General features: G+C 42.0%; 1 protein-coding gene across 1 annotated transcript; it reads right to left on the reverse strand.

The window, feature by feature from the left end:
* Window positions 1–1,787: 1,787 nt before the first annotated feature.
* LOC310868771 (5-demethoxyubiquinone hydroxylase, mitochondrial-like) lies at window positions 1,788–14,071 on the reverse strand. Its single transcript, XM_083779235.1, has 7 exons — window positions 13,847–14,071; window positions 12,033–12,217; window positions 8,508–8,622; window positions 7,665–7,804; window positions 5,035–5,103; window positions 3,553–3,656; window positions 1,788–2,394 (listed from the first exon to the last, which is right to left on the reverse strand). The coding sequence occupies exons 1-6, from the start codon at window positions 13,944–13,946 to the stop codon at window positions 3,579–3,581; spliced, it is 687 nt and encodes a 228-aa protein (XP_083635361.1). The 5' UTR covers window positions 13,947–14,071; the 3' UTR covers window positions 1,788–2,394; window positions 3,553–3,578.
* Window positions 14,072–14,256: the final 185 nt, after the last annotated feature.

Here is a 14,256-nt window from a genome sequence, read left to right on the forward strand (position 1 = left end):
CAACACTCCAGCAGACTCAAGTGTAAAATCAAACAGTGCTTTTTGCATTTATGAGGTGGTCAGACCCACGTCTAATCGTTATGCGCTGAGTGTTTTTAGGTCAAGGGGCTTAATAGCAAATTGCGCAAAGCGAAAATAATTAACATATGGACACTCCCACAATGCTAAAATATTCAGGAACGCCGTATGCCATATGTGTGTGCGTTTGATATGCCTTTCATAATACGATTGTGCGCAGAGCGAGGGCAATTTATGTATTACCCCATTGTAAAACGGACCTTCAAAATCCAGCCCAGAGTGTCTAAAATACAGAATTATCTGCCCCAAACCCCTGGAGGGATTTTAGGCATTCTCCATCATTGACTGACTCCTTGTGCATCTGAATTTAATTATTTTGTAAGTGAAAATAAACAAACAAACAAACAAACCTAGACAGCATCGCTACTAAGTTGGACTACAGTAACATTCTCCTGGATGAGCTGCCAAAAAAAGCAATTGGTCAACTACTGATGACACAGAATGCTGCAGAACAGGTCCTCACCAAGTCTAGACAAAGGGCACACGTAACACCCAGTCTTAAGATCACTGCACTGGTCACAGACTGTAAGCTTCGGTTCAGAATAGATTTTAAGATAAATCATCATTCGATAATCAGGCACTTGTGTATATTCCGGGCAGGTTTATAAGATGGAGCAGATCTCTGAGGTTCCCTGGCACTGAACTCATTTCACACAAGACCAAGACAAGAGAGGCAACTTTTAGTTTTTGTTATGCCCCTATTTATTTATTATTTGCAATTTTTACTTAGTGATTCATCTTTATATTTCAATTTGTCTTGTACAGTTGTACTGTTTTTGTACAAATTTTTGTTTTATGTTCATTTTATATCTGCTTCTAAAGCACTTTCAGTTGCATTTTACTGTATGTATCCAAGCTTCTATATAAATAATAAATATAGATTATGAACAACAACAATAATAATACACACTACCAACAAAAGTTAACAAAAAGCAAGTTGCTGGCAAAATAATCTAGGACGAGAACAATAGTGTGTTGCCTATACAGTAGCAACCACACAAATAATAACCACCAGGGATTGTGTATGCATGTATTGATAAAGGTATCTGAATTGACAGATCTGATGGGAGTTTTTGCTTTTATTTGTAGTCTTTCAGGTCGAGTCTTAACCACCCTAGAGTCTTTATTCTGGGCATCTAAACAAACTGTGACGTAAATGACGTAATTTCCGAAAGCCAGATGTTATAGGGGATAGCGCCCCTCAAAATACAGTTGAACATACAGAATATATACACAAAATTACTTTTGCCTGATGGGTTAATTGTCACAAAAGAAAAAATAAACAAATTGACAGTACCTTGATTCCTTGGACTGGAGGGGCTGACTGGACCCGGTTACTGCTGCACATTTTCATTTCGTTTCACGTTCCTCTCAGTGCAGCCGTTTTCTGAGGGGCGTGGTCAAAGTGGGACACTTTGGCGAATGGTTCATACTGGATCATCCCCATTGGGCCGGTTTGATTTTCACCCGAGAAAACCCCGCCTTCGGCATTGCCTGAATCGCCTGATTTTTAAGTTTTTTATGCGAGTGGCTTGCGATTCAGGACCTGGAGCCCAGGCTATAGTGTTTTCTAAAAGGGAGAAATTAATGACACAGGTCAACAATAGAAACTACATGGAAAACACAATGTACTAGGAAACATATGATTACCAAGTCTTATCATCCTCCCTCTCTCTTGGCATGACATACAGCAGTGCATGGTGTTTCTGGGCTGTCTTTTTATTTTAAACGGGGGGAGGGGGGCAATACAACTCAAGAACAGCAACACCAGAAACTCTGTCCGTCTCTGCTGTTAGGATACTGCATCAAACTAGTTGTGAACTTGTGCCAAAGCAATCCTTTAGAACCAGTCACGCAATTCATTATATAAACACTCATGTGTTTTGACTCTCAAGTTTGTACTTCCATTTGTGATGGCAAGGACCTCTGCCAGGGATTGTGGGTGTGCGTGTTGTGTGTGTGTTGTCTTTCAGTGCTGGTATGAAAGGCAATGTACTGAAACTTGAAGGTTCTTCACCATGGCACGTGCCGCGCTGACGCACTGGGAGCAGACCGGACCTTTGTCATATAATCACTTCGTACATTATATCATCTGTTGGTTTTCAATGTGCTCGGTGCTCAATACTGTATATCAAAAGGGCATAGCATGAGTTTCTCACAGTACGGGCTGTCATCGCAAGAACTGGTTGACACAGGCTGGCAGTCTTGTGACGACAGCCCATAGTTACTACACAATCAGAAACATACTCGAATTCATATGCTTTTCCTCCTCACTCTCATCGACTGCAATGCATGCCATCAAAAGTTCAGCTCCAGCTTGCCTCCCAGTGCGACAAATCTGCCCGCTGGAATTGCCTGTCGAGAAAGTGATGTACATCATGTACCTGTCCTTTCCTTCTCTACAGAGCCTCTGTAAATGGCAATGAGGCAGCTGGCCAGTGCCTCTGAGAGAAAAGGTCTGTAAAAGTGTATTACTGTCTGGTCTTCTTTTCCTTTTGGCTTTTCCCTTCAGGGGTCGCCACAGCGAATCATCTGCCTCCATCTCACCCTGTCCTCTGCCTCCTCTTCTCTCACACCAACTAACTTCATGTCCTCTTTCACTACATCCATAAATCTTCTTTGGTCTTCCTCTAGGCCTCGTGCCTGGCAGTTCCAACCTCGACATCCTTCTACCAATATACTCACTATCCCTCCTCTGTACATGTCCAAACCATCTCAATCTGGCCTCTCTGGCTTTATCTCCAAAACATGCGCTGAACAACATGCGCTGTCCCTCTGATGTATTCGTTCCTGATCCTATCCATTACTGAGTCCCAGAGAGAACTTCAACATTTTAGTCTCTGCTACCTGACTCCAGCTCTGCTCCCTGTCTTTTCCTAGGTGTCTCTAGTCTAAACCAAACAAATTACTGTCTGGTCCACTGGTGTTTATTAGCACCATATTAAATATCGATCACATCAAGACATCAGTGTGTCATTTGTCTCCAGGTTTATTTAACATCACATCCCTTTGTTTCCGTCTCACGTCATTAACGTTTGGAATACACCCAGGTACATGAAGTTCTAAGGACTTTCACTCACACCCTCTTGGCCTATATGATTAGGAGGCTGGATACAGCAGACATGAGCTGCAAGCCAGTGTTGATGTTGATTCATGTCAAAACGTCCGTGGGTATTGTATAATTTGTGTGAACAACCATAATCTAAACTATCTAAACTAAACTATTACAAAAGTTCTTAAATATAATAATAATCACGGTCGAATTTCGGCGTTCTTTCTATTTTAGGAAAGAAAGGCTAGCCGACTTCAAAATCCTTTGTTCAAACTCTGGGAGATTGTTTTTCTGTTTCTTCCTATAACAGGCCCGGCATCCTCTTCAAGTGTAAAGTATTTTTAACATTGCATTTTATCAACAACTACAGTAAAGCCATTTGAGATCCACACATCCTTTGCCTTGGTCATGAGTTGAGAGACGATGGCCTTTCAATCCAAACAGTAGTCTAGACACGTTCAGAGGCATAAATGGCAGCTTTGCATCCTGCCTGTATGACGGCCTTCAGGAGCCAGTAGCCAGGAACCTGCAGAGGAAACAGCGGCACAAACACTGATGTTTTACCTTTACTGTACTGTACTGTACGGTACTGTACATACTATAATATCTCTTCTCCAGTCTACATTACTGCTTGTGCACTATACTGTAGGTGCACGAGACAGGGTTAGATGACTGATGACGTGAACAACAATCCAATAACAAGACTAGTACAGTAGATGGTTGACATTTTTATCAATGATGTTTCGCCACAAGCGAGCCCTGAACAAAAACATGCAACATACACACACTCTTATTACATTGACATGTCACCTAACTGAATAGCAGCGACTGTGAGTTTGAGTACCGGTAGCCTAGATAAACATTTTCCTGATTGGAGTGAGAAAACTGGTGCTGTGGGAACCGACTGTGTGCTATTTTCCTGGGCTGCACATTTGTTGGGCAGCATTTCATATGCACCTCTTGTGTTCCACCACTTGGTGACACTGCTTACACAGTTAAGATTTTGTGAATAATCAAAGTTCTTTCAATGGATAAGTTGAGTTTGGCAATTACACACGCACGGCTGTTCTACATACAGCCAACCAGGTGAAGGAATCACACATTGAAGCTTGAGATTAAAATAATAGCCAATCTACAGATGCATTGAGAGCTTACATGCTTCCATAGAAGACTTGTAGTCTTGTAGTCGTAACTCTAAAAAATATTTTAACCATAGTATACAACAACCACACCTGTGCAGTATACAGGTATAGAAAATAATGTTTCTCATTCACTGGCAAGAATACAATTTAATACCAGTCTGTTTTTATGAGCCGTGAACATCAACGTTTTGATCATAAACGCAATGTGGGACAATAATCGCTGCACTAAAGCCACTAGAGCCATGGTTCCGAAAGTGGGGTCCGGGGACCCCCAAGGGTCCTTGAGGGAGTTCCAGGGGGTCACCAGCTAAATGATAGTTTGGAACCAAATGGACCCTTATGGGTCTCAAATGGACCCTTATGAATCTGTAACTCTGAGAGTGTACAAATGGAACCAGGCCCGGGCCCATTTGGTTCCATTTGTACACTCTCAGAGTTACATTAACATTGATTTTACAACATAAATTGGGGGTCCCAGAGACAGAAATGCTATTAAATGGGGGTCTGTAGATGAATGCATGTCAAACTGGGGGTCCTTGAAATTAAACGGGTTGGGAATCACTGTTAGAGCTGTACAAATCTTCTCTTATGGGGGTCCTTGACATATCTTTTCAAATGGGGGGCCGCAGGTTAATTAGTGTCAATTTGGGGATCCTTGATATGAAAAGGTTTGGGAGCCGCTGCACTAAGAGGATGCCTGGCAGCTGAGCTGATGTTTGATGAATGGTGGATGACAGCCCAGAGAGTAACATCTGAACTTACTGATTCAGCGTCGTGCTCTAGTCCAGTATCATGGTGTGCCATTTCATCATCCCGGAATTCCTTGATCAGCTGAAAAAGAAAAAAAGATGCAACTCAGAAATACAACCTTAGCGAGGAAAGGATTATATCCAAGAGAAGCTGCCACCTTCCCCCGGTAGCATATAGTAGTCCAATTTCGTCATGTTCATAAAATTGGAGATCGACCGGCCGAAAGCTGGCGCGCTCTAGTAAATAAATAAAAACAGTAAGTGATGTAATTTGCATCACAGTACTTTCGGTTGAAATGTTGCGTAATATGATAGTGTGCAAGTGCATTAATGGTGAGGAAAACAGCTATCATCCTCAGCATAATATTTACCAATGTATGTGTAAAATGTAATTTTGAGCTTGCGTCTGCTGTGAGACCAACCCTGCGCAAAGCTGACTTGTACTCCATGACCATTCTCTCGGATTACTGTAGCTTGATTGATAATGGCCTAAAGGTCATTTTTGAGGCAAATTATATTTTTGCCTAAATTAGCTCTTCGTGACACTGGCCACTTCTGGTCTATATATATTGTCTATATCCTAAAGAAATATATATATATATATATATACACACAAGAGAGTGACCTACTGTAGGACATTTTATGTTGCCCAAGTCAAAGAAAATGTGCAAAAAAGAATTCAGGTTTACAATTACCTTGGTCAAAACACAAATTGACCTGAGTCAATGTTACATAACTGACAGACTGCTACTCACATTCCAAACTAGTGTCCCTATCCTGGGCCAAAAACTGTTGATCTGTTAGTCCAAATTACTAGTCATGTTGCAGTTACAAAAAGGCCCAGTAGGTGGCAGTAAATGATCAAACATAGAAGGATGACGTGCAACCCTGATGCCTAATTAAACCAGTTTGCAGTTTAAGTATGTGATCAACAGTGGTGTAAAGTTACTAAGTATATTTAAATATGCACTTACATTAAGTATGGATTTGAGTTTTTTATCTTTACTATACTGGAGTATTTCCATTTTTCAGTGCTTTTACCTCTACTCCACTACAATTCAGAGGAAAATATTGTACTTTTACTTTTACTCCACTACAATTATTTGAAAACTTTACATTATAAAGCCCTACATATACATTTTCCACCACTGGTGATCAATGTGAGAAAATGCATACCACCAGTAGTTATGTATTATGTACTGAGTATCAATACAGTCATTTTCCAGAAGTGCATTATTTGTCTATGGGACCCGGCAACTACCGGCGATAGCAGGCGATGGACAAAAAGTGGGCGGAGCAACATCACCCGAAAATATCAAAATAATTCATCTTTTCGGGCGATAACAGGCGATTGGGCGATGTGTCGGCCGATGCTAGCCCGCTGTTAAAACGCACTGTATGTTACAGACCCATAAGGATCCATTTGGTTCATAAATATCTCTAATTTAGCTAGGGACCCCCTGGAACTCCCTCAAGTACCCCTAGGGGTCCCCAGACCCCACTAGGGGCTCTAACCCTAACCTCAGTAAAACTATGCCTGCCTGGGGAGCCAATCAGAACGGCTCTATCCTAGAGCTTCATAATCACATGTCCCTGGACAGGCAGGTCCTCCTACTACAATTTTCAGTCAGATGGTAAATGTCACCTGCCTGCCACTTTTGGATTCTCCATTGCACCATTGATAAGCATGCAACTGTGTGTTATGAATAGCTGAACTGGCGCCTCTGTGCTGGATTTTGACCCAACGTGGCGAGTGTGACTGGCAGTAAGGTGCTGAGAGGGTGACGTAAAAGTGTGTGTGTGTGTGTGTGTGTGTGTGTGTGTGTATTCTGGCTCCAGCCGCTGAATCGCTAGCCACGGCCATTAAAAAAATATTATTTTCAGAATTCAGATCTGGTGACTCTATAGAGTGTCGCAGTCCCGCCCCCTCGAGAGACCCGGAAAAGAAATCCCCGTTCATTTTCCTCATAGACTTTTCAGAAAGTATTTATTTAAACGTTTATTTAAGACGTTTACGCCGCGGACAAAACCAACTCTTGTCGTGACAAATCATGACTAAATAAACACAATGTTTTGGGCCAAACAAAGAATTAGAAAGTAGAAAAAAACGGCAGGTTACAACACTTTTTTTGTTGTTTTTCTTCTTTTTAATTATTTGTTTGGTCCAAAATATTGTGTTTGTTGTCATGATTTGTCACGACTCGAGTTGGCTTTGTACGACGCTTAAAAGGTCTTTAAATCAATACTTTTTGAAATGTCTATGGGAAAAATGCATTGGGATTCATTTCCTGGGCCTGGCGTCGTCATGAAAGTGGGCGGGACTGCGACGCTCTATTGCAGCCTCGGTTGAAAATCTGATACAGAGGCTACGGCCAATCAGCGCTGTTTCAACTCGATGACGTCGAACAACAAACATGGCTGCCCCCAATGTGATAACTGTATCGATCTGGGTATTAAATCGCCCTATGATAAATAGTTGCTTTACAGAAACGACAGGTTTTTAGAAACATCATCATCCGACATATTTTACTGTGTTTGTTTACAATAATGCTTGCTAGTAGCGCTCATTGACCATGTTTGTTTGGTTAGCAACCGTGTTAGCCACATTGACAACAACTACAGCATGAGTGTTTACTGACTGACATGCAGTAGTTTGGTGTATCTCTCAGGGTCGTTCTCCATCAGCTGTCTGATCTGGCTGTTGTAGTGCTCGGACACGCTTTCTTCCACGGCCACTGTGCACGCCATAGCTCCTTCTTTACCCAGCAGCGCAGAAGATGCACCTGCACACAGAAACACACACACACACACACACACACACACACACACACACACACACACACACACACACACACACACACACACACACACACACACACACACACACACACACACACAATGTATGACTGTAATTCTATCATACATAATATTATAGTGTGGGGAAAATACCCAGTCTTCTGTCTATTTCTTCACAAAATGTGTATGTGTGGAATGTGTGTACAGATTGTAAAGACGTGAGACGCGGTGGTCTTGGTCACGTAGAGTAGTGGTTTTCAACTTCAACTATCAAGGTCCATTATTTATTATCGGCACGGATCACCATTTGATAAGATTTAGCCTCGTAGATCCAAGACTAAATAATATTTTGGTATCATTGGATAAGATTTAGCCCACAATGCCATGCTGTATTAATGTGGCACAGTGATACCATGGGAGACTAGAGATAACAGGCTAATGTTGAGCGAAATAACAATTATGTTACATTCTCTAGTGTAGAGTAGACTGTAGACGTCTTGCAAAATTAAGTAATGCAGATGATTAACAAAAATGTTACTCTTGACAGTGAAAAATGTTACGCTCTCAAGAGGTAAAAGATCTATAAGGGTCCATTTGGTTGTCAGACTTTCCATCATTTAGCTTGTGACCACCTGGAACCGCTTCAAGGACCACTGGTGGTCCCAGGACCACTGGTTGAGAACCACTGACCTAGAGTGAAGCCGGCGATGTTCCACAGAGGCAGGAGGGCAGTGGGTCTGACGCGGTGCTCTCCCAGAACCTCGTTGAACTTCTTCAGGTGGCTCTTCTCCTGGTCCCACATCTCCTGCAGGAGGGAAACAACATAAACATGTTCTTCTGTGTTCTCACCTAGTGTAATAATTTAACACCTGTTGAGTCCTTCAGATTAGAAGGGTGTTAGTGCCCTATACAGACAGGGGTGTAACAGTTTGGTAAAAATGTCTTTTGCACCTCTCAGGATTTTTTATCAGTCTGAGTGTGTGACTACTCAACATGGATAATACCCCTGCCACATGTTATCCTTTTAGCCTAAATGTCCGACTGTCTTTACCTTATGCTGTTTACATTTCTGACTCAATTAAATTTGATGAAATTGTCAAATCAATTGTCAAGACACTTTGTAGAGCAGAGACCCGACAGAGATTCCACCCTGACTGAGCAAGCAATCGTGCGACAGTGGTAACGAAAAACTCCCCCTTCAAGCAGACCCAGACTCTAGGGTGGGTGGCCATCTGCCTTGACCGTGTCGGGGAAAGAGACAGAGAGGGAGTTACAGGCAAATACAAGTAGTAGCAATAACAATAAATATAATAGTGGTATTGTATAAGAATGTTAAGATATAATATAAAGTGTAATGACTACTAAAACCAATCAATCAATACTGTTTCACAACTGCTTCTCAACCAGACACCAGTGAACTGAGTGACACATTCCAGGTATGGTAATAAATAGCCCTGAAACATGACTGCCATGATGATCATCATGACAGTCATGACTTAACTGCAGCCTGTTTTACGCGGTCGCTACATTTACAATAAAAACGTATATATAAACATTCCGATTTCAAATATAAAGTACTCACAATTTGTCCCACGGGTGTTAGTTAGTTGCTGCACCAGCGATTAGCACTGCTGCATTCCGTGTTCTTTAATAAAAAAGCATTTTATCCGAGCGCCCCGGCTACTTTTCTCAGACGGGGTTCGTTTGGGAAATCCACAGTTGCACACCGGTAGCGCACACTGGCAGGGCGGTCAGCGTGCCTATATCGAACACACCGAGTGTGACACTCCTCCCGACCGATAGGGGCGCGTAGTTGAAAGCCAATGGCAAAATAACAGCTCGGATAAAAATGCTTTTTATTAAAGAACGCGGAATGCAGCAGTGCTAATCGCTGGTGCAGCAACTAACTAACACCCGTGGGACAAATTGTGAGTACTTTATATTTGAAATCGGAATGTTTATATATACATTAGAATTGTAAATGTAGCGATCGCGTAAAACAGGCTGCAGTTGCGCCATGACTCTCGTATGAAATACGAGAGTCATGAACCATGGCTAGGTAATAAACAACAGTGAATCAATACTTGAAGTCAAACTCATTTTAAAATCCACAACCAAACTACATGGTGTGTCATAATAGCACAATCATAACTGGCATAGAAGTTGCACATGAAAATGAATATAAAAATGCAGTGGCAAACATACTCAAAACACATACAGGATTTCTATATCTATTTCTATTCAAAATAATATGCACCTTATGTATGTGTATATCTTTTCCTCCCCAATTTAGTCATTGTCATTGCTGTTGTATCCTACCAACTCACCTGCCGGTGAGGAGCCCCCACCGGGAAGACGTAGCAGGGCATTTGTTCTACTATTCCCGCCCAACACTCCCTGCTGACAGGTGCCGCCCCAGCCTGTACGTGCAGTGGCCTATAGAGCGTCAGTCCCGGCCCCATTCATGACGATGACAGGCCCAGGAAATAATTCCCCATGCATTTTTCCCATAGACATTTCAAATAGTATTTATTTAAAGATCTGTAAGCCTCGAACAAAGCCAACTCGGATAGTGACAAATCATGACAACAAACACAATATTTTGGGCAGAACAAATAATTACAAAAAAATAAAAAATAAAAGAAGTACCCTGCCCTTTTTTTCTTCTTTCTAATAATTTGTTACTGTGCGGGACTGTGAAGCTCCCAGAGTGCCGCATTATGATCTTGTAGATCTGCTATTGTTTTTAATTGAATATATCTTCTTTCACAGCGGTTGTTTTTAACTCAAATCTTTGCTTCTGGGGGGTCCCTGGAACAACATATTTTCAGATGGGGGTCGGCAGCCAAATACATATAATTTTAATTTTGGGGCCCTTCCTTGACATGAAATAGTTTGACCACCAATGATATAGAAACAGGTTTTCACTAGGATAGGATTTAAGAACACGTTGTAGAATCTGGTCTCAGGTCTCAATGGCTGCGCTTACATGAGGGCTTTTTCATTCAGAATGAAAACTTCAGAATGAACTAGAAAAAGTGCCCTTCCGGGCACAGGTCTCCACCAGGTTATCCACAGATCCGTGCAGTTAGAGGTAAAAACACTTTTCGGCCAGTTATAGCGCCACCTTGAGGCTGAGTTGAAATTGTTCATGTGGCATTTCGTCCTCGGCCTAGTGGGAATGTGGGTGCACAATTTCACGGAAATCACGCGATGTGTTCATGATTTGCAGCATTTTGTTTGAAACTGAGCACTCCTGTGAACTTTGGAAGCCAATCTTAACCAATCAGGATGGAGTCTGATAAATCTGAAAGACCCGTTTCGTTGAATGGCTCTAGAGAGACTGTGTACCAATTTGCGTGATGTTTGGACAAAATCTGTAGGTGTACTGTGCAAAAACTTGTTTTGCACAAAGCGGCCTCCTGGTGGCGCTATAACAGGCCGTTCTGGAAAGTTTGGGGCAGAGGTTCATGGTTGGCATCCAGGGAGTGTGTGTGCAAAATATGGCATCGAAAAACTTGTTTTGCACAAAGCGGCCTCCTGGTGGCGCTATAACAGGCCGTTCTGGAAAGTTTGGGGCAGAGGTTCATGGTTGGCATCCAGGGAGTGTGTGTGCAAAATATGGCATCGACCGGGTTAACGGTGGCCGAGATTAGCTGTTCACGGACACACGGACACACGGACACACAAACGGACGGACACGCGGACGGACGGAGTGCAAAACATACTCTCCCCACATGCCTTCGGCCTGGTGGAGACAATTAATTCAGAAGTACGTTTTTTGCTGTATTTGATGTATCCTGTAGCCTATGAGAGGTTGGGGTGCTCTCAGAGATGTGAAATTAAACATGTCTAGTTTCTTATAATTAATTGCAAAACAAGAGCATAATATAGCCATACCAATTACATGGAAACAAGCATGCACAGAAAGACCAGAATGAACTTAAATCCGAATGAGTGTTTACATGAGTCCACAATTGTTTCAATAGGATTTTAAAATGGAATAAACCGGTCAGTTACATCAGATCTAAGTTCATCAGATTGGCCATTTTCATTCCGATTTAAGTTTTTGTAGGTGTTTACATGACAACTTTTAATAGGATTTCACTTTTATTCTGAATGAAAAGGGGATTTAACTGTCCATGTAAACGTAGCCAATTTGTCAGGTCTCAAATCGCTGATAGGATCTCTGTCTGTGACGCAACACTTCCATACCTGTATGACAGGTCCCGTGGAGGTCTTGCCCAGCACAGCCATCTGGCCAGCGTAGATGCGCGAGGCTCCGTACTCCCCTGCGTGGTCCACCCTCAGCATGCTGTGAAGCACAGCCTTCTCATCGCTGTCCAGGTCAGCAGGCAACACGCTGTAGGCCCGCCAGCACTGGAGCCCTGCTGCAACCCCTAGTGGGACAAAATTATACATCTGGCTTGTAATAACTAATTTAATTACAGAAGGCTTACTTTATGTTTTGGTAGGCATAACCATATATTTATAACCCGCTCGCTCATGTACCCCGACACGACACTCACCAAGTTACTGTACAGCAGCGGCTACCGGCTATCAAACTTTTTAATTTCAAGGACCCCCATAGTTTGGTATTCATTGTTAGGCCATGGACCCCCATAAGTCTACACTTGTTGTACACACTCTGAGTGAGTCTAAGTATTCACAGACCCATGAGGGTCCATTTGGTTCCTATGGTGGCGGCAGTAACTCAGGGGTAGAGTGGCCCGTAGAGCCGGATGGGAACCGTGAGGTTACCAGTTCCATCCTGGGTATCCCCCAGAGTTAAGCTCCCTGCATAGTGCACACTTAAGTGTCGAAGTGTCCTTGAGCAAGACGCTGAACCCCTAATTGCTCCCGATGAGCAGGTTGGTGCCTTGCATGGTTTCAGTATGAATGTGTGTGAATGGGTGACTGTAAGTGTAATGCACAATCTATGTAAATAGTCAGGGGATATTAATCAAATCTGGGAATACATTTCTTACCAAGAATTTTCTTCACCAATGTGTTTGTTTACTAACATATACCACATCATTGGTTTCTATTCAACCACCCTAGGGGAATTTTTGACAGCTGATGAAAGTTGGGGTACCATACAACCATTATAAGGCAAAATGTTCTAAATTGCATTTGCTTTAAATAGCATGTGTCAAACTAGGGTGTTTACATGATTCTGAATCCAATCCAAGCACGAAAAACACTCCTTGGGCTAAAAATGGCCATAGACGTCATCATAAATGTGATGAAGTCAGCAATTTTGGGCATATTTGGGCAAGTGGCTATGGCCAAACTAGGGGTCTATGGCCAAACTAGGGGTCAAACTAGGGGGTTTTCGTGATTCTGAATCCATTCAAAGCATTAGTTTTGCACGAAAAACACTCACAATGTGGGATATGTTTACAAACACATTGGTGAAGACATTCTTGGTAAGAATTAAGAAATGTATTCCCAGATTTTACATTATACTGATAATATAAAATTCCCTGACTAAAAGCGATTTGGATAAAGGCGCTATATAAATGCACCATTTACCAGTAATTTCCAGGGAAACCCTGGAAGCCCCTCAAGGCTCAAAGATGGATTTAATTTTAAGTATTATTAAATGGATATATTTGGGGTAATTTTCCTTTTATTAATGACATTTTTAAATAAATGAAAATAAATCAATCAATAAAATGTATTAAAAAAAGTAATTGAATAAAATAAAATAAAAATTAAACATAGGCCCGTCACGCATTAGGTCAATATTAGTCACCAGAACAGAACCATGGATGTTTTCAATTAATCTAACATGATTAAAATGTAGTTTGAAGTTACAATGGTTTAAGGGGCGTGTCTGATCAAATTAACATCAAATATCTAAATACTGAATAAAGCAATTTAAAAACTGTCTGCGGTGCAACACAAACGCCAGAATACACGTTACGAAACTTACGATGACCCAAACGTGTTTGAAAGTGAAATATCCATAATTAAAAATGTTGTTTAGAGAAAGCATGACATAAGTCATATCGAAGTTTTCCTACCCTTAGAAGAATAGAGTTGTCTTGAACTTGACGGGCAGACCGTTGAGACGGCGTGGCGTGTGAGCGCGACACGAGCTCTAACAGTAACAGCCCCGTGCATGTTGGCGAAGATTCCCGAGTCTAATTTAAAAGGGAAACTTTAAATAGAGAAATGGTTCCGAATGTTTCAGAATGACATTCAGACGAGCATGGACTGGAGGCGCAACCACAACACGGGCGCTTGACAGTGACGTTGCGCCCGACGCGCCTAGTCCGCCTACCCGGTGTTGTGCGAAAATCTGTTTCCCTGTCGAGATCTGTGTCTTGACTATATTATATACTCTATGGTGGCCACACAGATGTATAATATGGGGCCAGATGTCTCTGTGCTGGGCTGCTGGGCAAGAGACGTCAAAAGAAGACATGATGAT

The sequence above is a fragment of the Protomyctophum parallelum genome, assembly GCF_964188405.1.
Source record: "Protomyctophum parallelum genome assembly, chromosome: 13".
NCBI classification, from domain to species: domain Eukaryota; kingdom Metazoa; phylum Chordata; class Actinopteri; order Myctophiformes; family Myctophidae; genus Protomyctophum; species Protomyctophum parallelum.